This window comes from Podarcis filfolensis (assembly GCF_964270895.1).
Source record: "Podarcis filfolensis genome assembly, chromosome: 16".
Classification (NCBI taxonomy): Eukaryota; Metazoa; Chordata; class Lepidosauria; order Squamata; family Lacertidae; genus Podarcis; species Podarcis filfolensis.
The window spans coordinates 34,863,891-34,890,305 of NC_139620.1; the positions used below are offsets into that span (position 1 = coordinate 34,863,891).

The following is a 26,415-nucleotide window of genomic DNA, read 5'->3' on the forward strand; positions in this document are numbered from 1 at the left end:
AGAAAAAAATTACAATTCAGAATGGAATTCCAGACAAGTGGAAGTTAAGGAACACATGCTATGCGGGGAGAAACTTTGTGCTAGCCATCAGGCAATGGCTTATTCCACCTGCTTTGCCCCACCCTTCAGCCTTAAGAGCCTTTGTATGGGAGCTGTTTCTAGAGGAAGGAACTGTGAGGGGGGAGAGACTGTTTGCCATCAGTGTGTGGTTGGGTTTCACCCCACCTCCAGCCTGAGGAACCTTCAGAGGAGTAGCTGCCACAGGCATTGTGTGTCTTTTAATGAGCTGAACAGAAAGAAAGATTATGAGGCATAGGGATGGGGAATGTGTGTGCATGAATTTAACACTGCTTAGTTTGTTTTTTGGTTGCTATTTTGCTACTGTTTTTAATATTTTTAGAGATTATAAGTGCTGTATTGATTTGTTAATCATATAATATGACTTTGGCTTAATTGTGATGTTCAACTTATTTTTTAGTTGTTTTGTTAATAGTGTTTTATAGATTGCAATTGTTTAGCTGACGACTTGTTATTCTATGATTCTGTATTTGTAATGTTCAGGTTATTTACTGTTTAAGCTGCTTTGTAATTCATTTGAATGAAAGGTGGCATAATGAATGATCTCTCTCCCCCCACCCCACCCACAAAAGAATAATGCACACACTTTCCTAGGTTTTGCTTAATCTATACCAAACACAGTGTGTGGGATGTTCTGCAACTACAGAACCAATGGCTCAAGTTGAGCATAGCAAGTATCTAGAATTGTTGGGTGCTTTCCCAAGTGCACCCTTTGATTTAGCACCTTCATCTGAAGTCCACTCAAGGTAAATATGAAACAGACGAGTAATCCATTGTATTCATTCATACAAGGATACCTTCTCACACTGAAGTAACAGTTGTTTACAATAAACTGTATTTCACTGTGGATGTACAGAGGATCCCAAATTACTTCCAGAATCTCATCACTCAATACTTAGTTGTCTCATGGGATGAGAGAGAGGCAGCATCTCTCACTCCTGCTTGCTCTCTAGCTTCCTGAAAGGGGGCAGGAGCCCTTGTGCCAACCAAGGTACATTTAGAAGGCAGTGGCAGGGAGCAGGTCCTAAGGAGCACTAGGTTGAGTCATGAAAGGAGGAAGGGAAAGTTCAGGTGGTGCGCTGAATTATAGCAAACTTGTTACAGCAAGACAGGGAGGAGACCAGAAGGAAAAATATACTGCATATGGAGAGCAGATTGTGGTGGCAAGAAGACCTGATATAATGTCAACTGTGCCAAAGGCATCACTTGTGGGTTCAGAAACAGACTGGGCTGAGACTCCCTGGCAAGCCTGAAGCAGTTTGGCCCCAGGAGCAAGTTGCTGAGATTGTGGGGGAAGGAGATTTTCCTCTGAGAGATTAATAGGCCACATAGGAGGCCACATAGATCAACAAAGTCAATTCTCTTGCCCACTGTGCTGGAGTCCACAGAAGAAAGCAGCTCCTGGGTCTCCCTAACTCTGCAGTGGCTGAATTGAGGAGGGAACTTGCCATGCACGGAGCAATGGTGGGATAATGTGCAGCCTTGCCTTTGCTCCTCCACAGCCATGGAAGTGTTCAGCCTTGGTGTAACGGGTGAAGAGGCAGTGAATGAAGCAGGCATGCCATCACACGAGACAAAAGCCTCCAGACTGGGAGGAAGGACCTTCGCCCAGCTCCCTGAGTTCTCAAAATGGCAATGAATATCCCACAATTATGGCTGCCGGCTATGACTACTGCTAAGTGCTACCCCTTGCTTAAAATGCAGCTTATGCTTCCCTTGTCTGCTCTATGTTAAAAGAGCTTCTGACTTCAGGCCCAGGAAAGAGCACAGAGGAAAAGAAAGGAAAGAAAGCAAAATTTAAAAATTTAAAGGGATTTTGTTTTTTCAAAGGTGGGCAAGGAGAAGGAATGCAACGGAAGAAAAGTACAAGGTAAAGAATAGCAATAGAGAGGGAAACTCCAGAAAGGATGTTGTTCTGAGCCGAGAAAGGAAACAGTGATCCTCAGCAAGAAGGGAAAAGTCTTCTGTTGAAGTTCTGGGTGTTTGTTGCCTCTGAACTGCAAGAACACGGCCTACTTGGAGACCTCTGGCATCCACAGAAGAATTGGCTATTTCCCAGTCAAGAACCATAGCAAGAATACTGGTTATTAACAAGGATTTGGCAAAAGCAATCCAGACAACAGCTCAATTATCTTCCATATGCACAAAGTTTACTTGCAACTTACCATTCTGGTCTGGTAACTTCCAAATCAATAACTGTGCCAGGAGGTGGATTCTGAAGTCTTCCACCAAGCTGAGCAAAGAATCTTGTATTCACACGCTTCTTCACCACTATCACTGTTAGTTTGGGACTTGAGAAGATCACATAAGACGTTTATATACAGTTACTAATTTGAAATAAAACAGTACGTTAAGAAACCTACTCTAATATGGTGGCAATTAAGTACAACAGAAACACTTTTACCAGGTAGTGGAAGGCTATGCGAGACCAATGAGAAGTGGTTCAATAAAGCCATCTCATTTACCCATTTGATATTCAGGTATGCCAGATGGCATCACCAAGCTTACCTTTTATGGAGCCATTGCATGTGATTAACCATGACATGATCATGACGGATCACTTAACTTACTTGTAGTCCTGCCCAACAGCTTTCAAGCACTCCAGAAATTGAGGAACTTCATAGTTAACCAAGGTTTTCAGTTGACCATCTCCAACACCATCTCGATACACAATAATGCGAGAAGGCATGTGGTTGTTGTAGGTATACCAAGTCCTTAAAGCAGCTTTAGGAGAAAACATCAGTGCATCAATTTACTACTAATGTTATTCCCTTTGGCCGCCAACACGCCATTAAATTAAAAAAGCAGTCTGTTTATAGCGCCTCCCTCAAAATGTCAAGCTTAGTAAAACTGGTTTCCTTCACTCTTGTATTTTGAATGGAAGCACTTTATCTTTTTCACAGGAATAAATTAACAGTCCACCCTGCTAAGACAACTTCCCATTAAAGTGAATTTTATAAGCAAGCTTGTTATAAATCAGTTTGTTATGTAACAATTTGTCTGGTTAAAGGAGTACTTTTAATTTATAAAATATTAGTAGAAATGGAAGGATCAAGAAGATCAATTAAAAGAGGTGTGGGGAAAGGATACAACAGGGCAGATAGATAGTCAAAGCTGGGGGAAAATATGGGAGAAAGGTACGTTGAAAATGTTGTCTATAAGAATAAAAGAAAATTATAAATTAGGTTGGAGATGGTATTTAACACCAGTCAGATTAAATCAAATAAACAAGGAATATTTGATGTTATGTTGGAGGGGATGCCAGGAAACTGGGAATTATGTTCACATGTGGTTGGGCTATAAATATGTACCATTTCTTTGGCAAAGGGTGTTTAAAGAGACAACAGAAATCATGGGGTTAAAGCTGACTGAAAGTTCAGAGGTTGCATTATTATCAATTTACATTGGGTGGAAGGTTCGTAGGCTATGAAGGACTTGCTCGCAAATTTATTGACAGCTGCATGAATTATTATACCTAGGAAGTGGAAGGGGCAAGATGAATATAAAATGGAAGAATGGTATAAAGAAGTGTGGGATATATCTATTAATGATAAATTAACATGTGCCATTAAAGTAAGATGGGGAATATGCAGGAGAAATAATTTTGAGAAGGTATGGACAGCGTTTGTAGAATTTTTACTGTTACAATGAAAAGGGCTCAAACCATTACAAGAGGTGTTGAAATTTGGGGAAGTTGGATAGTTACAATGGAATGGTCTTGGGTGGGGTGCACATTTTTACTATTTACAATTTTTACTTAGTCAAAATAAAAAATAGGTAAATTAAAAATAATAAAGGAGTGCTTTTTAAGTTTCATCTAAACCAATATATTTAGCACTCCAAATTTGTGTAAATTTTTAAAATATTTGGGCATGATCCAATCAAAGATTAAACACCAAGGCAAAACATATGCTCATCTCTCCCAGTGAAGGTAATGGAATTCAAAGATATCCATTTATTAACAGAAGGATAACCTTTATTTACACCAGGCATAGGCAAAATCTGGCCCTCCAGATTTTTGGGACAATTCCCATCATCCCTGACCACTGGTCCTGTTAGCTAGGGATGATGGGAATTGTAGTCCCAAACATCTGGATGGCCAGAGTTTGCCTATGCCTGATTTACACCATCCCCACCCCACTCCCCAGTTGTATTTGCATTAGGAAAACTGCATGAAACAAGGATAAACAACTCCCAGCTGCCATTGAGTGTGGAGTGGAGTGCTTTGACCTGCTTTAAAGAGCAGTGGGCTATTGGCTGTGCCAGCAAAGGCAACATCAGCAGATTGGGGCATGGGGCTGGGCAGGTCTTTACAAACAGCTTGGCAAACCTGATCAGACCCATGGTTACCAATTCATCAGTCCCTTAAAAAAAAATAGGGAAAATGACACACATAAGTTCTTAAGTATTTAAGTTTACCTTGCAAGCATACTTTAAGTCCATCTACAAGTTCTTGTCCACGATCTTGAAGGACACAGCGTGAATACCAACTGTTGTGAGAAAAGAAAATGGTTCAGCCAAAATAAATTTTCCTCGTCATTACTGTGACAGCAGCCAAGTACCTGAAGTCTCTCTCTGTATGATAACTATATTTGACTTTATTACAAAGTAGAAAGTGTGTGCAGCACAAGCCAGGCAGCTGAGAAAGTTCATGTAATACTTTTGATTTCTCCAATAAATTGCTTTTTCATAAAGAAAACTAAAAAACAAAGTGCTGCAATTTAAAAAAAAAAAAACAACTTCAGATTTTTACCGTGTCATTCCCTGATTCAGACTTGCAACAAATCCTGCAATTGACCTCCGGCCAGCTGTGGTGTCATGGTAACAGTCAATTCCCACAATCATGAGTTGTTTCAGCTTGAAAAATATTAAGAGAAACAGAGTGAGCTACAAACTCAAAAATCGAAGTTTCCAATATATTAAAATTAGCTTTTGCACTAAATAGTTATGGGAGCTATCCAAGAGTCATACTCTGATCTCAAAGGGCACAGTACTAGCTAGTTGGATATCCTCTTAAATTCCTATTAGTCTGACCCAATCTCAATCTACTGATACAAAATAAAATAAGATTAAAAAAATCCTTCCAGTAGCACCTTAGAGACCAACTACTGATAGTAGAATTTGCTGATGTGTTTACAGTGACTGTCTTAAGTCCATTAAGGAGAGTATCATATTTGAAGGTTTCTACATAAAACCAAAGCTTATTCTGTCTACAAGAAAGTATTTATTAGCAACTGAAGGGTTTTTAGCAGCGGCTTTGAACAACTACTGAGCCAATGTGTGCTGTGTTCTAAGGTATGAATGCTTCGAAGGCAAACAAGTGCATTTGGGCAGGGGGAGCGGGGAGAAGACACTTTTACAGTTCTTCCTTTTTCTCTCTTTCACATGGTGCTAGCACTTAGGGAGTACAAGCTTTTAAACTGCAATCCCAAATCAATTCCAGCCTTTGTTACTGTGTGGGCTGTTTCGGACAACTCCCCAGTTCCCTTTTATCCTGATAGTAGAGAAACAAAGCAAGTAGCTAGGTTAAACAGATCACAAAGTCAACAGGAAAAGTCAAGTGGGATTACGAAGAAACTGGGTTAAAGAATAAAACTTCATAAGCCAATCTAAGCACATTCAGTATTTATATGCAGGCATTTGACAATGCTAACAAATGGAATGAAGTAAACAATTATACTTGAAAAGAACTACTTACTGGTATCTCAACACTCCAGAGCTCCCCACCCATTTTACAGTTCATCTGTAAAGCAATTTTTGTGGCTATGGCCATTACTGTCTGGGGTTTACTCAATGTCCGAGCGAGCACACATTGGCTTGGAGTGGGGCAATCGGTACACAAGTATTTCTTGATTGCATCGTACTTGTCTTTACGGTTACTGGAGAGGAGGCAAACGACCTTAAAAAAAAAAAATGAAAGAAAAACTTCAATATATCACAATTACTATGGAAAAGGTTTCTATCTTCTGGCATGCTCAAGCTACGGTGTGCTATGTAACTAGGGCCAGTTGGCCAACCTGCACGTCTCCCAGCAGCATACTGATGTGTAGGACCACAATGGTGGCTTTCCACAACTGGATGGAATGATCAGTAATGTTCAGCATGCACAGCCTAAAATATGAAATGGCAGGTCTCTGCAACACGCTCTGTAACCTGCCTATTGATGATGGGTCTGGAAACCTTTTATCATCCTAGGCTCCCACATTGTACCAGATAACAAGGAATCCGTACATCTCAAGTCCTTGGTGCAGCACACGTAGACCCAAAAGCCTCCCTGGACGACAAGTCTGGTGGACTGGTTTTGAGAATTAGCTAATGCCAATGCACTTTAGTTCAAACAAACCAACAAAAGGAAATTCAATTCAAGCTTTTCCAAGCATGATTCAGAGAATATACAGCCACCACACCATGTTTCAGCGTTATATCTTCTAAATCACTTAATACATACCATCTTTGTATCTGAATCAACTTTTTGCTTCAAAGTTCTCAAATATGCTTCTGTTCTGTCCTCTACTTCAATCCTACAAAAAAGGCCACGTTTTACTGTACTTTGTTCAGCAGCACCTATTCCAATTTAAGAAACTCAATAGCAATGAATCCCTTTTATTTTAATAGTGCATACAGTGCCTAAGAATGCCAGAGACCCCACTGAAACTCTCAATTTCCAAAAGATAAAACAAAGATTAGGTGTTCTAGATGGTATTGCAAATTCTCCTGAACATTCCTATGGTTTCAAAGTAGTTTATTGGAAATTCTGACAAATTACTGCGAGTACAAATTTTCTTGATTTAACCATCCTAGTACAGTACAATTTCTGAAATAAAGCCATATAGTTTCAAGACAGTAAGTGTCTACATGGTACTTACATCATTGCCTTGTTCATCTGTATACCCATTGCTGGTGTGACTTTGAAGAGATTCTGTACTAATGCATTAGCTGCATCGTAATTTCTCCGTGTGTAGATTAACAGCCAGTTATCCAAAGGCTTTACACTGATTAGAGATACTCCCCTGGTTTCTTTAGACCAGTCTGCAAGTTGCGGATTGTAGTCAAACTGAATTAGAGAAGATTCCAAAGTAATCATCCAGCATGAACATAAATCCAAGTCTTAAAACATTTTTTCTTGAGCAACACATGTTGCTTGATGAGAATAATCTGTTCTGGCTGTATTTTAAAATGAAATAAATGAAATAAAAGGTTAACTTACCACTTTCCCTCCTTGATGGATCTTTTCTGACTGAACAACTCGTCCCGAAAAGGAAAGCAAGTTGGATTCAAAACTTAAGCCCCAATCATGAAGTTCTTTCTGGACATTATCATCTCTATTTAGATATATAAAATAAAAACACTGGAGTTACATTATTTGTGCTAATCTCTTTTTCTGGGAAATAGCAGGCTTATGTTTCTTAGTAAATCAACACTGTGCAACTAGTATCTGAATATGATTTAAGTAACGTACTTGTTAATGTAATCAATGAGCCTTCCAACTTCACGCATTCTCTGGTCTGGGGCAAGTCTTGTATGAACAGACAAGTCTTTCATAACGGTAAAATCACTTCGCATTTTATCGGTTAACCCTACAAATATGAAAAAGCTTATTTAAGGCAAAATGTCACATAGAATAGGGCTACCATATGTCCCCAGTTCCCGGGGACAGTCCCCGGTTTCGCAAATCTGTCCCCGGACAAATTCCGTCCCTGGAATGTCCCCAGATTTGCAAATCTGTCCCCGGGAAACGTGACAGCGGCAGCCTCAGTTGGCTTTGGCTGGCTTCAGGAGCTTCTCACTGCTGCGCACAAGACACAACATATGGGGACTTCCAGCGAGTAAAAATAGCGGGCGCCACGGCAGCGAGCAGCTCCTGAAGCCAGCCAGAGCCAACTGTGCTACCAGGCTGGCTCCGGGTTGCTGACTGCCGTTACCACTGCCAAAGGGGAACTGGGGACGTCAGGCAGTACAGATCACCTGCCCCCTTTGTTTTGACTGATCAGGGGAGGCTCAGGAGTCGCGGCCGGCCAACCGTTGCCCAGTTTTTTTAAAAAAAACTGCGCATTTTTGTTTCAAAGGGTGCAAAAGAAGGGCTTTGCACCTTGCCTGGTAGAGAAACAGCGCCTTGTGCCCCTCCCACGACTCCCGAGCCTCCCTCGATCTGTCAAAACGAAGGGGGAAGGGGGCAGATCAGCGGGGAAGGCTCAGGATATGCATGTGTGCTTGGGCCCAGGGTCTTCTGCCTCTCCATCCCCACTACTGACTCCCTGTTGCTACTCAGCTTCAAAAGAAAATGCCCCCAGATTCATTGAAAAAAAAATCTGGTAACCATAACGTAGAAGCCACTCTTTCTTATCTGAATATACAGCTAGGCAACAGTTAACTAAATCCAGTTCTCCCCGTGCACCCGTGCACGCTCTCTCTCTCTCTCACCCCTTGCAAGCACCTCATATATTATCCAACTGCTACAAATGTAACTGCAAGATTCCTGTGAAAGAGTGTTAATGTGAAGGACCCTATCAGCACTACATCCAGAGTTTAGCTACCAGAACTATGCTGAGTGGTGTCAACAGTACAAGGTATGACTGTACTCCGAAGTAAAAATTTGTCTTGATCCAGAATATTAACAAAAATACTGAGATGCAGATAACATGACAGAAAGCTTCCTTTTAATTGTATTATACCTGTAAGGTAGCAAAGTTCAGGAACAAGTATGGCTGGACCTGCCATGACACCTCCTGGGCCTGTCTTCCTCTTCGGCTGACTCACCAAAAGTGGTTGATTCAGGTCTTTGATTTCTTGGCTATATTGCTGTATTAAAATCACAATATCTAGAATTTAGTTTTGCAAAACTTTTTGACTATGAAGTCAGAAGGAGCTGTGTCACATGGAGAGATGAAAGTTCCACAATACCATAAATATAGCCAACGGAAGATGCTAGCAGCTGCAATACTTCTGAACACAGAACATAATGCTAGGACCCACTGAGTGGCATGCCACAATGGAAAAAAAGAAAATTAGTTTCACATCCTTTAAATAATAGAACAGGCCTATTTAAAAAAACAACAACTCTTTCCTCCCCAAACTAGCCTTGCAGTGTAGCCTTTTGCAGGGTGCCCTATATGGCAGAAAATGTGTGGAACTAGATCACCTGGCAAGGTCCAACACAATGGACTGTGCTTGGTTTTCATACATTGTGATCTACCATGAGCCTCTGGAATGGAGCAGAATATAAAGTCCAAGTAAAAAACAACAACAGCCACCACCCCAAAAGTATCTGTATAAGCTATAGTGTTGTGAGTTTGGGGGGAACCCCCTAAATGCTAGAAATCAGTAAATGGAAAAATTTTGATTATTTGAATATTGAAGGAATGATTGCAGACCAGAGGAAAAACACAAAGCTTTCTTTCCAAGTCAGGGCCTCACCTGGGATAGAGGTTGTTAATATGACAAAAGGTATTGATAGCCCGTCTAATAGGAAACCTGAGCCCAGGCAGACAAGATTGCCAGGGTAACTGGGCGTGAGGTGACAAGAAAAGATTGTTTTGAGCATGGTGTGTGGGGTAGACTGGAGAACAAACATTGAGATCCATCTTGGCTGAAGGCTAGCTGGGAGTGATGCCTTTGGCTCCAGTGCTATGGGGAACAAACCCTGCCTGAGATGACCATGTTGTACGTTCTGGGCTCCCTCTATGCAGACTGAAGATGTAAATATGTGAATAAATCAGTTCTTAAAGCTATGACAGTCTCTGCTGCACCTTGAGCAGAAACCCTGAGTGAGCGCCTGGAACGCCCTGGAATCTTGCTACTGCTTGGCAGAGAGTAGGGGGTAGCACCCAATTTTTGTAACAATAGTAATAAACTCCCTACAGCCACTAAAGTAAGTTCTGCAAATACTGGAGATGCTCAGCATATTCATTAAAAATACATCATTTGTGGATGTACAGGTCAGGACCAGAGTGGGGCTTATGAAAAAGCAGCAACCCTGCAATATAGTTTCACTCATCTCATGTCCCAACACGATACTGAGCCCCGCATCTGCCAGGGGCAGCCAATGGCAAAGAACAGGAGCAGTGAAACTCAGCCTAATGACAACAGGGTAAAAGGTAAATTTGCACATTTCAGAGCAAAGACAGGAACACCAAGCTGCTATTTTTAGAGTCAACCCTATGGTTTTTGCAATTTATTTCACCCTGACTGGAAGCCTACCAATACTTTACGTCACCAATAATTACATAACGGGAGACAAGGGGGTGAGTGAGATGAAACAGATCCACCTGTACAGGAGGCAGAAAATGGACTTGGGGTCTCTACAGAGGCAAGGCAATCTACTGAATATAGAGAAGATAGAAGTCCACACCCCTTTTTTCCTCTCAAAATTATTTCTGGATTTTAACAAACAGTAGCAAAAGGCATGCCTTTGGGATGACAAGTATTTGCCTACAGTTCAAGATGCGTATCTTTAGATAGCTAAGTTCACTGTATTATTTAACTGGTAAAAAGACAGACAGACAAACACAATGAGTACTTTTTGCCAATCTTAACTTTAGAAAAGCTAATGTGAAGGTTCAACACAGTGGAAGCCAACGTATCCTACCATTTTGTAGTAGTCCATAAAGCTGATTTCAGTTCCATCTCCCTTCTTAAAGGAAGCTTGGGGATTGGAATCCCAATCTATGTCATCAACTCGGTATGTTTTGTTGTTATATCTGGCAAAGTTTTGAAAAGTTCTGTTAATCTTGCTTCCTTTGTGATTTCAGCATAAAACATTGTACAAAAAACTGTTAACAATACTACATGACCCGCTATCAGACGGGAAACTGCCTTAGCATAACAGGAAAAGAGACATGGTGATACTTTCAGGCCCCCCAACTCAATTTGAAATAAAGCCTCTCTCAGTTGATTGTTTTATCCAAGTGCTGGAGAAAAGAAAAAGGATATTGTCAGAACATTTAAAACTCCTATCAGAAATACTTGCCCAAATCTGAAATAGAGAGGAACTCTGAAGAGAAACTCCTACAACAAGCAGACAAACTTCCTTAATTTGCAGAAAAGCCCTGGAGCAAGTAGGAGGTAGCCCACCTTGGAAGCCCTCTTTTATGAATGGAGAATTTTTATTAATTCAGCAGGATAGGGGAGATTTATGGCAGAAAGAGCATTTCAGGTCAACATTCCATTCCAGGGATAAGCATAGTGCCCACAAAGGGGTAAAACATTATCCCTTACAATCACTAAATTAAGTCGCTTTATTTGAAGTCAGATTTTTTTCATTCAGAGGGCAATAGTAACTTTGTGCCTTTTGCTTACAGTAGAATATACTTCAATCAGCCCTGCGTCAACATTACCAGAACTCTGCTAAAAAGCCTTCAGGGCGCAGAAGACTAAGTCAGGGAAGCAAGCAATGATATACCTTGCAATGTATGCACATCCTAAACACTGTTTTGTTCCTTTAAGAGAAACAGTTATTTATATTTTGGACCAGTAATACCCTTTTAAGTGCTTTCAACTATGTGCTCTTTAGCAAACTGTTCACTGCTTTCAAATAGACTGTGCTAAAATAAGTAGGAACAGTGGAAACCCAAGTAAAGCAATCCTACCCATTTATAAACAGCAACCAACTGTTTCTATACACAATCTAGACAACAGGTACTGCAAGCATGGCTACAATTCCCTTCTGTGAGATCACAGACCCCGCCCCCCCTGCCCAGCAAATGATCAAACAAATCTTACCTTGTAAGAACAATCAAGCCAACCAGTTCTTTAGCACATATTTCCCTGAACCGCTGTTCTCCCACCTGCTCATACATGGAATACATAAAATCCAGAACAGTTTCACTCCTGAGAACTTTGTGGCTCACATCTGTGCACAACATGATACTTGTTTCATATTGCAGAATGGAAGTTGTAAAACCTGGCCAAATCATCAACCTGCCACACAGACAGAGGACAGAATGTCACATCACAAATTGCCATTCAGTGACCTCGTTTGCAAGAGATGCTCAGCCATTTGTTTGATTAAATCCTGCCCAGTAAGTCAAGTATGGTTTGTTTACAGTTAACAGACTACAATCTGCTTATGTACTGTACTCTGGTTTAACTATGGCATGGTTTTACATAGGAACCAGGGCAACACTTTGAGAATACAACTGGACATTTTTAGGAGAAGCTTTTCATTTATAGTTACAATCATGCTTTGTAGAATCTGCCACTCAACAAAAAGAAACACAATTCCAAAGGTCATGAAGTCAAAGATGCTTTCCTTATTTCTGAAATTCTAAATCTTCAAAATTTTATCTGAAAACGTATAATCCTCTTTCAAAATAAATGACAAGGCAGGTTGCAACATACAAAACACAATAAAACCTGCCTTTGACAGAATTAAAAACAAATAAAACATCAGTAGATGCTGGTTGGTTTAAATAAAAATTCAAAGTGCAGTGCAGTTTTCAAAAAGTACATGAAAGAAGGCAGAGACAACTCCTGCTCAACTTCTACTGGCAGGGAGTTCCACAGGGCAGAATCTGCCCCACTGAAGGCACACTAAAAGCCAATCAAACCTCAGGGGCATAAGGAGCCACTCTAAGTGCCAAAGGTGACACATTAAGGGATCAGGTGTTCCTTAAGGAACTTTGGGCCTAAGCTGTTTAGGGCTTCGTGAATTAACAAGCCCTTGAACCAGCCAAAAGCAAATTGGCAACCAGTGCAGCTCACTCAGCAGTGGACTAAGATGTTGCCAGTAATCTGCTCCTGTAACCAGTTTGCCTGCTGCTTTATTATGCTCTAAGCTGCAGCTCTCTGATGAAATACAAGAGCAGCCCCACATAAACCAAATTACAATAGAGCCTTGAAGTTACCCTGCATGGCCCACCATGGTCAGGTTGTTGAGATCCAGGAATGGCTGCAGCTGGAATACCAGATGCAGCTGATAAAAAAGGACTCCAGGCCACAAAATTCACTTGGACCTCTAGTGGAAGAGATGGAAATGTAGTAAGAAGTACCCTCAGACTGCATACCTGCTCCTTTAAAGGAAGCACACCATCCAGAAAAGGCAATTGACCCAACTCCTGGGCACAGTAACCAGCTACGCAGAAAGTCTACCTTTCCAGGACCCAAGCTGTTCAACTGACCCTCAACCAGTCCACCATGGCCTAGATCTAGGCATCTAGGGCTTGCAAACCTTCGCCTGACACAGATATAATGAGAATAGTCTGGTATCTACAGCATGCGGGTGGCGCTGTGGGTAAAACCTCAGCGCCTAGGACTTGCCGATCGCATGGTCGGCGGTTCGAATCCCCGCGGCGGGGTGAGCTCCCGTCGTTCGGTCCCAGCTCCTGCCCTCGTAGCAGTTCAAAAGCACCCTTAAGTGCAAGTAGATAAATAGGTACCGCTTTATAGCGGGAAGGTAAACGGCGTTTCCGTGTGCTGTTCTGGGGCCGGTTCGCTGGAGCAGCTTCGTCACGCTGGCCACGTGACCCGGAAGTGTCTGCGGACGGCCTGGCTCCCGGCCTCTAGAGTGAGATGAGCGCACAACCCTACAGTCTGTCAAGACTGGCCCGTACGGGCAGGGGTACCTTTACCTTTACCTTTAATGATAACTTGCTCCAAAACTCCTAATGACCCCTCCTAACAGCCTCATATTGATGCTGAATAACACTGGGGACAAAACAGTGCTCTGTTGCACCCCACTGCATAAACACCAGGACCCTTCAAAGAGGACTCTCCCAGTGTAACACTTCATTCCCAAGCCTGAAGTTAGGAACATAGCCACTATGACAGTGCCACTGATGCCCATCCCATATATTTTATTTATTTATTGAATTTATATACTGCCCTATACACAGAGGTCTCAGGGCAGTTCGCAGAATAAAATCAAAATAAACAATCAAAACGACAACTCAATAACCCTCCCAACCCCCATTTTGAACATAGTCTGTTCAAAAAGGATACCATGGACAGTGGTACTAAAGGCCATTGCCCTTTTCTCTTAAAGGTCATCCATCAGGTAACCAAGGTTGATTCAGTCCCAAACTCATGTCTGAACACAAACTGGCAATGATCCAGATACAGTTAATCCCATCCAGGAATGTCTGCAGTTCTTCCACTCAAAAAAAGAGAAATGCCCCAATAATCACCATATCCTGAAGGTACACTTGCCTGCTTCCAACAGAGACATGTTCAAACATTTCCACAAATAATTTTCTAAATAGGCTCAAATAGAAAATCCTGCGACCCACATACAGTACACACATCTTTGCAGTCAGCACTGTCTTCTAACTGCTAATAGGAAAAAAATTGAAAGAATACATTCCTTTGGAAATGCATTTCTAAAAAGTAAACATGCAGTCCACCATGTGCAATGGTGACCATTTATCTTTGTTGCAAGTAGACAATAAAAGACAAGTGCACACCTAACTCTAGCCATAGATCCTTGCAAAAGTAACTTCCACCCTTACCAATTATCTCATGCACAACAGTGAAGAGTTCTATCTCAGCGGCTCTTGAGTCACACAGTACATGTGCAGATGTTGGACATAAAAGTTCAGAGCTGGAACTGTGTGAAAGCCTCACTGCTTTGAAGCAGGCAGACAGGAGAAGCTCATCACTGTAGACCAAGAAGCATAGCAAATGGGAGGAGTAATAACCTACTCCACTTTCAGCAATGGGAGTTATTCAGAAGAGGCTGATGAAAAAGCTGTATTATCTACAGCAGTGTTCCCCAACCTGTGGGATGCAACCTGCAAGTGGGTCAGAGTCTGCAAGTGGGTCATTGGCTTCTTCAGTTAATCCAAAATGATCATTGCCTTTAACTGGTATGATGAATATATTAGAACTTAGTTTCAGTTGCATATTATAACACTGTATTTATACTGGTAATCTAATATCAGAAAGACTTAAATCTTAAATTTTAACACTTGGGAACTGCTCTCTGACAGCACATCCAGGGGTGGTTCACAAGATGCTCAGAACTATTTTGAGCAGGAGTGCCAACTAGCCCCACGGCTTGGGTCCGTGATTGCCATGCAGCATGAATGGCCCTGGCACCAAAATCTGTGGGTGCCTGGTCCCTTCATGGGGAATTTTGTGGGTACTTGGGCCTCGGAGAGTTGGCACCTATGATTTTAAGCAGCTATTACATCTTGCTTCTAATCTGCAGGCACCAAAGGCATCCCATCCCTCTTACAACAAAAAGTTATGAGTTAAGTGTGAAACCAACAGCTGCCAAAGAACTATGGTCCACAAATCCGCTCCACTTCCCAGTGGGGAGGAGTTGCGGTGGACTGCGTGGCCACCCACTCCCCACCGGGGGCGGGGGACCTTGTCCCCGTTGCCCAGGGGATCATGGCCACGTCAGAGCCCAGCCAGCCAATCCGCTGGCCAGGGGAGCGTGGCCGGGACAGTTTAAACGGAGGAGCGAGCCAGAGGACTTCCTCTTTGGCTCGCTTCTTCAATCACTCGCCCTCCCTCCCTATTTGCAGGTTAGGCACTGGCCTTGCTATGGACTTCGGTTGGTCGCCTTGGTTGTCTGAGGGGTCCGGTAGGAATTTTTCCACTTGGCAAATTGGCACTGGCCACTTGGTTTTCGCCTATCTCGTAGCAATCGTCACAACTTTGTTAGGGTTGCAGTTAGGTATTGTTTGACCTTGTGTGGGGGAGGGGAGGTGTGGCCATCACCTGCCCCTCCATGCTTAAGGGTATTCCATTAAAGGAATCCGGGGGTGTTGATCTTGTCCGAAGCCCGGCTGGGGGCTAGGACCTTGACATGACCCCAACGGAAACACCAGGGGGAGCTTCCGTTGGTTTGCATCGACAGGACTCCCCCTACCAGTGGCTTACCCTTTCTGGACTTCCTGCACAGCAGGCAGGAGTCAGATATAGTCAGATCCAATCAATGCCTAAGCCAATATCGCTCACATTCTGTAATTCAATAAAGTTGTGGCCAAAATTTGCCCAATAACATAAACCTAATATTTGTGTCCTTGTGTGAGTTATTTCCGAACGAGGGGGTGGCTGCAGGGTCTCGACACGCAATACATGTGACAATAAATCAATGAGTCACCCAAGGCAATTTGCCAAGGCAACTTGCATTTGTTGGTCACCATACCAAAATGGTTGGGAACCACTGATCTATAGCATATGACCTTATCTACAGAACATAAGAAACCAAAAACAGTTGTTGGTCTATGCTACATATTACTGTGCAAAGTACACTACATAAAATTTAAGTACAGGATACCAAAAAAAATACATTATCCAAAATAGGAATGACACACAATAAGCTGTTCAGTAGAGTAAAAATTGGCTGACCTGAAAATCTGTTACGAGAGCACCAAAACATTTAAGCCCTATTTCATTACCTGTGCTTGGGAATACTGATTGGGTCACTTGGATTGTAATAATTTCGTCCAATTTGCTGCAAGTTCATTATTTTCAGTAGCCTGGGGAAAAATATATTTGGGAGTGGTTAGATAATAACAGTGCTACCAATCCACAACATAGCACCTAAAATATAGGTTCTGCCATGGTTTGGCTAAGGTCTTTCCACAAGTCTCTCTTGAACATTTATAGAAAAGAACACCTCAGTTCTGTTTAAGTGCTTCTTATGTGGCAAGTCAGATTTACAGTGGTACCTCGGGTTACATACGCTTCAGGTTACAGACTCCGCTAACCCAGAAATAGTACCTCAGGTTAAGAACTTTGCTTCAGGATGAGAACAGGAATCGTGCGGCGGTGGCGAGGCAGCAGCAGGAGGCCCCATTAGCTAAAGTGGTGCTTCAGGTTAAGAACCGTTTCAGGTTAAGAACGGACCTCCGGAACGAATTAAGTACTTAATCTGAGGTACCATTGTATATAGATTTTACACAAGCAACAACACTTAGGATCATCCCCACAACCATTTCCTTCCAACCACACACTGGTATGGAGAACCTGAAAGGTGGCAACATTAAGTTTTGTTGAGGAGCATGTCACTAATAACAGAAATCCACAAAACATGTGGTTGTCAAGCGCACTACTGCCAGAAAATGGAGAGACAGCTAAAGCAGCCCACTCCCTTCTCACCCTGGAGCACAATGAAGAGCAACTATCCAGGATGTTGCCCTGAAGAAGCTAGCATCGGCTGAGCAGGGGTTCTTTCAACATACTGTCACTATAAAGCAAGCAGGATAAAAACTAGGTCATTTTGTATGGCCCTGCCTACAGAAGCAAATAGGAAAAACTCACTCCACTCAGTAGAGGAGAGTATTTCAGAGTAATAAAGCTAGCTGACTTACAGTGCATTAAAAAAATCTGGCTCACCACAAACAGAAGACCAATATGAGCTATTAAAATAAACATACTGCTGTCCCATCGCTAGTATTTCTTTCACAGGAAATCAACACTGAAAGCCAACCTTCTAAAAATAATGTTGTAAAACTGTAGGCATGTCGGTGAAGTAGATGGCAGCTCATTGGTTAAAGTGATTGTAATCTTCACAGTCTCTCCTTGTCGGGTCTGACTAAACACTTCAGAAACCTGAGAATATTAAGTGACAAGTTAAATATCTTACGATTTTGCTTTACATCAAGGGGACATGCAGATCAATCCCTTAAGAGTGGTTGTTGCCAATCTGGTGCCTGTGCCGACAGAGTCCCTTCCAGGTACCCACAGGATACCTTCCTCACCCACCTCCCAGCAAAATTAGACCTCAAAGAAGCATTATATCAGTGTTTGCCTGGTTTTAGTGGACATGTGGTGCTCACAAGTTTCTCTAGTTTGCAAATGTGTTCACAGCATAAACCAATAAAGCACCCAGCAGCAAACGGAATACACATCTCAAGCCATTTGAGCTTGTTGCTATGACCACCCTGAACTTCAGAGCCAAGGTGAAAAGCACACATAGCTTAGAAGATGCAGTGTGACTATTGTGTTAGAAAGTTTAGGCACAATTAGATTTTAAGAACTTTAGAGCCACCATACCTTGTTTTCCAGTTTCTTTGGCAAGAACAAAATTGTCCCATCAAAAGCATGTGTCCGCCCAATTAGGTCCTCGTGCTGAAACAGCAAAGCTGAACGAAGACGCCGGGCTTCCATTTGTGGATTGTAGTCAATGTGATATTGGAACAAGGCCCATTGCGGACGAGAAGTCAGCCGAAAATGGTTTGTGCTTAATTTTATCAGAGTACCTGAAGCACCTGAAGAAAGGCATCCAGCTGCTATCAGCCATCTCTTGCTAGCAGAGAAGTTAGTAGTCATAGAACAGAACTCCAAGAGCCCCACCGGAATTTAATACAGGCATGGTGAGCCTTGGACTCCCTTTCCTCCCCCTCCCACACTGGCCTTCATTTAGCTTTCTCTGCCACCTTGGAAATTTAAATAGTGGTTTGGGAGTTCAATAGAGCAGCTGCTAAATTAGAAAGGAATACAGCATCCTTATTTATTATTGCATAGTACTTATAATTTACACATTTGTATGCTTTCGAATTATGTACCTGTTTTAGAGTCTTTAACATGTGCCATTGATTGACGAGTATTTACGCCAAGGTCATGGAAGTCTCTGCGGCGTCCACCTCTTTCTCCCAATGACATTTCTTGAAAACCAGCTGAAATCTGAAGTTCTGTAATTTTGGGAGGAACCATCATGACTTGCACTTGTTTTACCCCCCCCCCCCCGAGTATCAGCAAGAAAATTTCGGTCAGCTAAATCTTAACACTGCATCTCTTGGCAACCCATGAAACAACCTTGATGGCAGAAAGTGAGGAGGAATTAAAGAACCTTTTAATGAGGGTGAAAGACGTGAGTGCAAAATATGGTTTGAAGCTCAACATCAAAAAAACGTAGATCATGACCACTGGGCCCATCACCTCCTGGCAAACAGAAGGGGGGGAAAATGGAGGCAGTGAGAGATTTTACTTTCTTGGGCTCCATGATCACTGCAGATGGTGACAGCAGCCACAGAATTCAAAGACGCCTGCTCCTTGGGAGAAAAGCAATGACAAACCTAGACGGCATCTTAAAAAGCAGAGACATCACATTGCCAACAAAGGTCCGTATAGTTAAAGCTATGGTTTTCCCAGTAGTGATGTATGGAAGTGAGAGCTGGACCATAAAGAAGGCTGACCGCCAAAGAATTGATGCTTTTGAATTATGGTGCTGGAGGAGACTCTTGAGAGTCCCATGGACTGCAAGAAGATCAAACGTATCCATTCTTAAGGAAATCAGCCCTGAGTGCTCACTGGAAGGACAGATCGTGAAGCTGAGGCTCCAATACTTTGGCCACCTCATGAGAAGAGAAGACTCCCTGGAAAAGACTCTGATGTTGGGAAAGATGGAGGGCACAAAGAGAAGGGGACGACAGAGGACGAGATGGTTGGATAGTGTTCTCGAAGCTACCAGTATGAGTCTGACCAAACTGCGGGAGGCAGTGGAAGACAGGAGTGCCTGGCGTGCTCTGGTCCATGGGGTCACGAAGAGTAGGACATGACTAAACGACTAAACAACAACAAGGTTAGAGATAGCCCACAGTACCAACACTACTTCCAACGCTACCTGAAGCAAAGGGAGAAGTTTTTCAGTAAGTGCTTGGGGTAGTACCAAACAATGTTGAAACTGAAGCATAGATATATAAGCGCTGCACACAAATGATTATGTGGTTAGGACTGCAAGATTATAATTTTAACTCTTGTAGTATATAAATATTGTAAAATAAATAAAATAACTTGCTTTGTTTCCACATTTCATAAACTCTCAGCAGTAAATCTTCCTTCTCATAGCAAATCCAAACAGGCAGTATCACAGCAGAAAACAGAAAAAGCTAAATGCTAATTAACTGAAACTTCTTGAAATCTAATGCTAATCCAAACAGCAACATAATATGGAGACAACAGGCTCTTTTGAACAACAGTGGTCTTCTGCTGCACTTACCTTGCGATCTTGGTGCAACAGGTCCTCTTTTTTGCCGCCCACGCCCAATTAGTTCTCCTTCAGCTGGTGGCTCAGCTTCAGGCTGCTGAGCTGCAGTTTGCACATAGGTAGGTGCCTGAACCTAGATAATTCAATAACAATTAGAAAAGAATGCTGGCTGCTCACCATGAATATCCAAGGTGAAAGAGGCATCCAGATATGACTCAACTCCTAAAACTGCCCATGACAGGGAGATTTGTGGGTTATAAAAGGTTAGGTGGTTGTTCTAGGTGAAAAAGACTGTGCTGAAAGTTCCAGACAGGCCCCAATCTTTAGAGACAGTGAGGAGACTTGAGTACCAACAGCTGCCTGTGATACTATGGCTTCTGAGCTGGCAAGAAGACTCCTTCCTACTCTCGTGCAGAGGGACTCATGGAAACCCACCTGCTCCAATAATATGGCCAGCAATCTGGACACAATGAATGAACCTCCTAGAAAACCTTTTGTGAAGGACCTGCAGTGGCCAACAAGCCAGCAGAAACAATGGTATTAAACCCACTCCCCACCAATCCAACCAGTCTACCTCTTCTTCTTTTGCTGTCCCTGAGGGTTGACCTTTGGCCACTAGCAACCATGCCAGACAACAAAAGGGAAGGAAAAACATTGTGGAAGGTATGAGGATGACATACAAAGATCCTTTACAAAAAAAAGAGGAAAGCCAGAGAAGGAAGTGTAACTCTGAAAATCTGAATATCATTTCTTATTAAGCTTATGTCACCTGAGTTATTGAACACCTTATCAAAGCCCACAAATGGAAAATAAAAACACTTGTGTTGACTCTTGGGCACAAAGTCAAAGCTATGCAAGGCTTTACTGGAATAGTTTCAGTGGGCTATTTTATTAACCATCCAATTATTTTTTAAAGAAGTTTTAAAGAAAACTCAAAGTAATGGAATATAAAACTATACATGAATCAACACTCCCTATATCTAAATATCCAATCCTTGAGCTTTTAAACACTCACCATAGGTACTCCTACTGTAGGTGTAGCGGTCTCCTGGCCACGGGCCCTTCCCCTTGCTCTGGCTCTGGCTCTACCAGACATGGTTGCTCAAGTAACAAACTGCAATTATTAAACGAAATGTACACATTTTGATTCCCTCATATTCCAATAAGGTAAAAAAATTTCCACCAGCATTCAAGCTAAAGCCACACACTGGCTCATTCTAATTTCTGGACAACAAATGGAAAAGTTTTTGAGCACTATTAGAAGATGCTCAAAGAATCCTTTAAAAATAAAGGGCAAACTACAGATTAATAGTCTCATACTTTTTCTCCAACACTGAAACCAACACAAAACAAAGGCTGAAGGTTTCAGTGGAGGAAATGCAGGAAGGGCTGCTTAGTCACTTCCCTACATTAGCTTTTTTCTCATTCAAAAAAGACCCCCATGGTTTTTTGTCCTATAGGGAAAAAATTGTGTTAACTTGGCCCCTGAATAGTTTGCTGAGCTTACACAATACCATGGTATTTGGAAAAAATGTTCAACTTATATTTTAAGTGCTATGCTAGAAAGCATCTGATATATGTTTAATATTTATCAGTTTTATCAAAATTGTGATGTAATAAATGTGCTCTCACCACTTTTGCATTAAAATAAAAGCATTTCTCTTGTATTTCATTTTGACAGCACACTGTTCAGTTTACTATCCAATTTGTCAGATGTTAAAAAGCACTGAACAAGCAGCACGTGTAGGCAGCAATTTGCATTTTGAGTGGACTCCTCTAAGATTAAGTTTATTCTATCATGTTTGCGTGAATCAGCTTTGGTTTATGCACCCAAATCTTTAAAACATCGTAGCAAATTCTTTTATTAACTTTGCTTTAGGAAAGCGTCACACTGCATGATTCTGGCCAGAATCATGCTGCATTTTATTGAACATTATTAACTAGGTGTTTTGCCCCTGCTCACCAACTCCACTGCTATTCCCTCCACATTAACTCCATTGGACTCTCCCTTCCCACCATGCAACTTCTAAGCTTGCTTTTCACCCACTATTCTTCAGATCTTTCATCTTCAATCCCATCCCCATGTTGCCTACTTCCTTTTCGCAACCCCCTGTACACTCCATTTCCACCTTCACTTTTTCTATTGCCTTTTTTCAACTCTCCCCTGCACACCATTCTCATCACCCCTCCTCTGCTATTCCGCAGCCCACTTTGCACACACAAACCATGATTATATATATATATTTATTTATGCATGCTTTTAAGATGAATAGACTCCTAAGAGCAAGCTTGTCAGTTAGCTCATTCAGTTAGTGAAGGTTATGTTCAGTTGATGGACGTTGCACATACAAGGGTATTTGCTTGTTAATAAAAATATCATCTAAATTACTACACTAAATCAGGAATTACATGCTAATGATAGCACATGGTACCAGGAGTGAAACACATTATGGAAAGGTTCATGTCCTTCCTTTCTCACACACGGCATCTGAGGAATGGAAGAAGTTTTGAGTAAAACAAGAAGGGAAGCACACAAAGGGAAACGGCTGTTTTAAACAATGGCAGAATTTTGAGTAAAGGTTGCTTTTTTAAAAGAAACACGATTTAACAAAGCAAAATAGCAGCAATGGGTACAACTCAGAAGCTAATATGGCTGGGCGATATCTGGTTTCCAACATTGTGATATATCACCAGCTTAACATCATGATATACTGATATGTCACACTATCTGAAATAAGGATGGAGCTATGTAGAAGCATTGGATGGTTTCACGGTTTTCCCCACATTGTGATTTTTGCATAGCGCATGCACACACACTATGATTCACAATATATTGCCAGGTCAAATTATGAAACCAGTATCACTAAAGGGACTTCAAACTAGTTTTGGACAATATATCATCCAGCCCTAGAAGCTAACACCAAAAAGCTTACACAATTCCTGCATAAGCTCCCATTCCCCCCCTGCTCGTTTTACTCAAAACCTCTGCTGAAAATTGCCACTTGCCGACCTATCAATCCATGCTTTACTCAAACTTCTGCTGCTGTTTAAAATTGTCATTTTCCTCCGCAATGAAACCAAGCAGGCTGCCAAAGGGACATAATTCTAACATCCCTCTTCTGCAGAGCCACCAGTAGGCTAGCAATTTCTTATCTAAACTAGCAACTTTTGGGATTATAATTTAGCAGGCTGTGAGGCTTCAAAGTAAAATTCACTGGAATTTATAGCAACCACTAGATACAGATATGCTTAGCTCTAAGACACTGTGTCCCATGGGGCTTATAAAATTCTATTTTAAGGCTCCCATTATTTAGAATTAAGCCATATTTAACTCAAGGAAACTCCCTTTCACGTAGAAATGAGTGCACTTATACCTCTGACGAAAAAGGCTTGGGGTTATCACTGCTTTGGTATGAAGATTGTAACCTTCATTTTACACAAGTTAGATTAAATGGAAACAGCACATGGGGAACCCTACCGCCCCACAAAAGTCCACAAGGGTGATCTTACCCCAACAGCTCACTCGATGCCACACAAAGGAGGTGCTTCCCACAGCTGCCAGCTCACCACACCTCCACTCCCCAAAACCTACCTCACAGGATTGTTGCAAGGATAAAATGGAGAAAAGCAGCACGTACACCACCTTGAGCTCCTTTTGAGAAAAGGGAGAATATAAATTAAACTTTCAATTAAAATTAACATTAAAAAGTTTACTCCAGACCTGTTACTACCTTTTTCTGGATTTCTGACCTATTTCTTCCTCCTTTCCTACCTTTCTCCTCACTCCACGTTCTCCACTCACCCCCTCTCCTTTCTGTATTCTTATTTTTACATACATTTCCCAACCCCTCTTCAACTGCTGTGCTATTCACTCACCAGTTTGAATGCAATATCAGACATAGACACAAGTCAATGCAGCGGCAGAATATGTATTATATGCTTGTTATATTTAATATCATAAAGTTCTATTTTTTGGGATAAAGCAACAGCAGCAAGTAGTTTCTTTGTTGTGTAGCCAACTACCATATCCTCTATGTTTCCCATGCGTGGTTTACAACAAATGAGAATCCATGGAAAACCTGAATTGCCATTTGTTGCACTTCAGCTCTAAAGAGCAGGTTTTCATGGGGAAAGTCATGAGCAAGAGAAGTCACACATGGAGCAAAAGGTAAGCCCTGTAACAAGTAATCTGTTGAAATCAAAGGACCTACGTTAACCATGCCTAACTTAAGTGTACTGATTTCAATACTCTTACTTTTGAGAGGAGAGATGGTTACTGATGAAACTACTGTGAACTCAAACTCTCAAGTCAGGTGTGCAGTATAAATTCAATACAATCTTTTTGTTTTATCACTTTGGAATGATCCTAGAGATGAGTTGGCCAGATATATTATAAAACCCAAACAATATATTAAATTATAAACCACCCTAGACTTTGAATGAATGGCAGGATATAAACTAAATAAAAAATGTGTATTAAATTAATGGGACACACAGCATCTTCAATATCACAACACACATGCATGGGCTATGCCCAACTAACATCAACTTAAGACTAAGCCCACCAAAATTAATGGGTCAAAGTTAGTTAAATCCAGAGCAGATGCAATGAAATCAATAAACATGACTAACACTGGATGCACTTCCGTGACTGCAGTTTACCAGAGAATAAGTCCCATCAACCTTCTTTTGAGTACACATGTAAATGACCCAAACACACAAAATACACAGTGCTGCATATTACTGTGCAATGTTTTTATTTAAAAAGCCCTACAGTATTATGGAATAAAAGTTTGCTTGTATTTGTAACGTAAACTCAAGAGTAGATACATGGACATGTATCCAATTTTAATCATACAGAACAGTAGACCTACAGAAACTGATAATCATGTCTAATTGTAATAGTACGCCAAACTGAGATCAGTGAGAAGCTACAGTGAGGGGGGGAAATATTTGTTCCCCTGCTAAATTTGCCCGTTCGCCCTCTGACGAAGAAATGACCAGTCCATAATTTTAATGGTAGGTTTCTTGTAGCTGTGAGAAACCGAATAACAGGAAAAAGCCCAGAAACTCAGAAGACAAGAGTCAGAGATTGATGTGCATTATAATGAGTGAAATAAGTATTTGATCCCCTATCAACCAGCCAGATGTCAGGCTACCCGGTATTTTCGCTGTATGTAACAAGCTGAGATTAGAAGCACCTGCTGTAAGGGAGAGGTGTTACCTGTAATCCCAGCTCGTTACAGTACCTGTACAAAAGACACCTGTTGACAGAAGCAATCAATCCAGCAGATTCCGAAGTAGCCAAACAACTTGGTGAAGCGACAACAGTTGGTGCAATAATTCGCAAATGGAAGAAACACAAAATAACAGTCAACCTCCGTCAGTCTGGGGCTCCATGCAAGATCTCATCTCGTGGAGTTGCAATGATCAGAACGGTGATGAAGCAGTCCAGAACCACACGGGGGAAATTTGTCAATGATCTCAGGGCAGCTGAGACCATAGTCACCATAAAAACAGTTGGTAACTCGCTACGTCATGAAGGACTGAGACCTTGCAGAGCCCGCCAGGTCCCCTTGCTCAAGACAGCACGTGTACAGGCCCGTCTGCAGCTTGTCAATGCACATCTGAATGCCCCAGAGGAGAACTGGGTGAAAGTATTGTGGTCAGATGAGACCAAAATTGAGCTCTCTGGCATCAACTCAACTCACCATGTTTGGAGGAGGAATGCTGCCTACGACCCCAAGAACACCATCCCCCCACTGTCAAACATGGAGGGGGACATATTATGCTTTGGGGGTGCTTTTCTGCTAAGGGGACAGGACACCTTCACCGCTTCGAAGGGATGATGGACAGGACCATGCATTGTCAAATCTTGGGCGAGCACCTCCTTCCCTCAACCAGGGCATTGAAAATGGGTTGAGGGTGGGTATTCCAGCATGACAATAACCCAAAACACACGGCCAAGGCAACAAAGGAGTTGCCTCAAGAAGCACATTAAGGTCCTGGAGTGGCCTAGCCAGTCTCCAGACCTTGATCCCATCGAAAATCTGTGGAGGGAGCTGAAGGTTCGAGTAGCTACACATCAGCCTCAAAATCTTACTGACTTGGAGAAGATCTGCAAAGAGGAGTGGGACAAAATACCTCCCGAGATGTGTGCAAATCTGGTGGCCACCTACAAGAAACGTCTGACCTCTAATTGCCAACAAGGGTTTTGCCACCAAGTACTACCGTATAAGTCAACTTTTGCAAAGGGATCAAATACTTATTTCACTCATTATCATGAACATCAATCTCTGACTTTTGTCTTCTGAGTTTCTGGGGGTTTTCCCCGTTATTCTGTTTCTCACAGCTACAATAAACCTACCATTAAAATTATGGGCTGGTCATTTCTTTGTCAAAGGGCAAATTTAGCAGGGGATCAAATACTTTCCCCCCTCACTGTCGGAACAACTAGTTTA

General features: G+C 41.9%; 1 protein-coding gene and 2 long non-coding RNA genes across 8 annotated transcripts in view; 1 reads left to right on the forward strand and 2 right to left on the reverse strand.

Moving 5' to 3' along the window:
- LOC310751486 lies at positions 1 to 1,924 on the forward strand. Its single transcript, XR_014542552.1, has 2 exons — positions 1 to 698; positions 740 to 1,924. It is a non-coding gene; the product is annotated as an uncharacterized lncRNA (long non-coding RNA).
- The window catches only part of PIWIL1 (piwi like RNA-mediated gene silencing 1), a 29,521-nt gene that overhangs the window by 1,857 nt on the left and 1,249 nt on the right, over positions 1 to 26,415 (reverse strand). For 5 of the 6 annotated variants that reach the window (XM_083589967.1, XM_083589966.1, XM_083589968.1 and 2 more), the window contains 19 exons: positions 23,547 to 23,606; positions 20,970 to 21,068; positions 19,967 to 20,087; positions 18,534 to 18,659; positions 18,022 to 18,236; positions 17,456 to 17,577; positions 16,422 to 16,502; positions 11,797 to 11,994; positions 10,664 to 10,775; positions 8,751 to 8,877; positions 7,538 to 7,655; positions 7,286 to 7,400; positions 6,945 to 7,132; positions 6,527 to 6,599; positions 5,777 to 5,977; positions 4,832 to 4,935; positions 4,498 to 4,568; positions 2,649 to 2,802; positions 2,244 to 2,369 (listed from right to left, as the gene is read on the reverse strand). In XM_083589967.1, coding sequence (XP_083446093.1) covers positions 2,244 to 2,369; positions 2,649 to 2,802; positions 4,498 to 4,568; positions 4,832 to 4,935; positions 5,777 to 5,977; positions 6,527 to 6,599; positions 6,945 to 7,132; positions 7,286 to 7,400; positions 7,538 to 7,655; positions 8,751 to 8,877; positions 10,664 to 10,775; positions 11,797 to 11,994; positions 16,422 to 16,502; positions 17,456 to 17,577; positions 18,022 to 18,236; positions 18,534 to 18,659; positions 19,967 to 20,087; positions 20,970 to 21,050 — 2,333 coding nt within the window. In that variant the 5' untranslated portion in view covers positions 21,051 to 21,068; positions 23,547 to 23,606. Of the gene's footprint in view, positions 1 to 2,243; positions 2,370 to 2,648; positions 2,803 to 4,497; positions 4,569 to 4,831; positions 4,936 to 5,776; positions 5,978 to 6,526; positions 6,600 to 6,944; positions 7,133 to 7,285; positions 7,401 to 7,537; positions 7,656 to 8,750; positions 8,878 to 10,663; positions 10,776 to 11,796; positions 11,995 to 16,421; positions 16,503 to 17,455; positions 17,578 to 18,021; positions 18,237 to 18,533; positions 18,660 to 19,966; positions 20,088 to 20,969; positions 21,069 to 23,546; positions 23,607 to 24,209; positions 24,326 to 26,415 lie in introns of those variants that run through there. The other variant, XM_083589969.1, reaches the window with a different exon arrangement.
- LOC310751507 lies at positions 9,127 to 10,653 on the reverse strand. Its single transcript, XR_014542574.1, has 2 exons — positions 10,185 to 10,653; positions 9,127 to 10,151 (listed from the first exon to the last, which is right to left on the reverse strand). It is a non-coding gene; the product is annotated as an uncharacterized lncRNA (long non-coding RNA).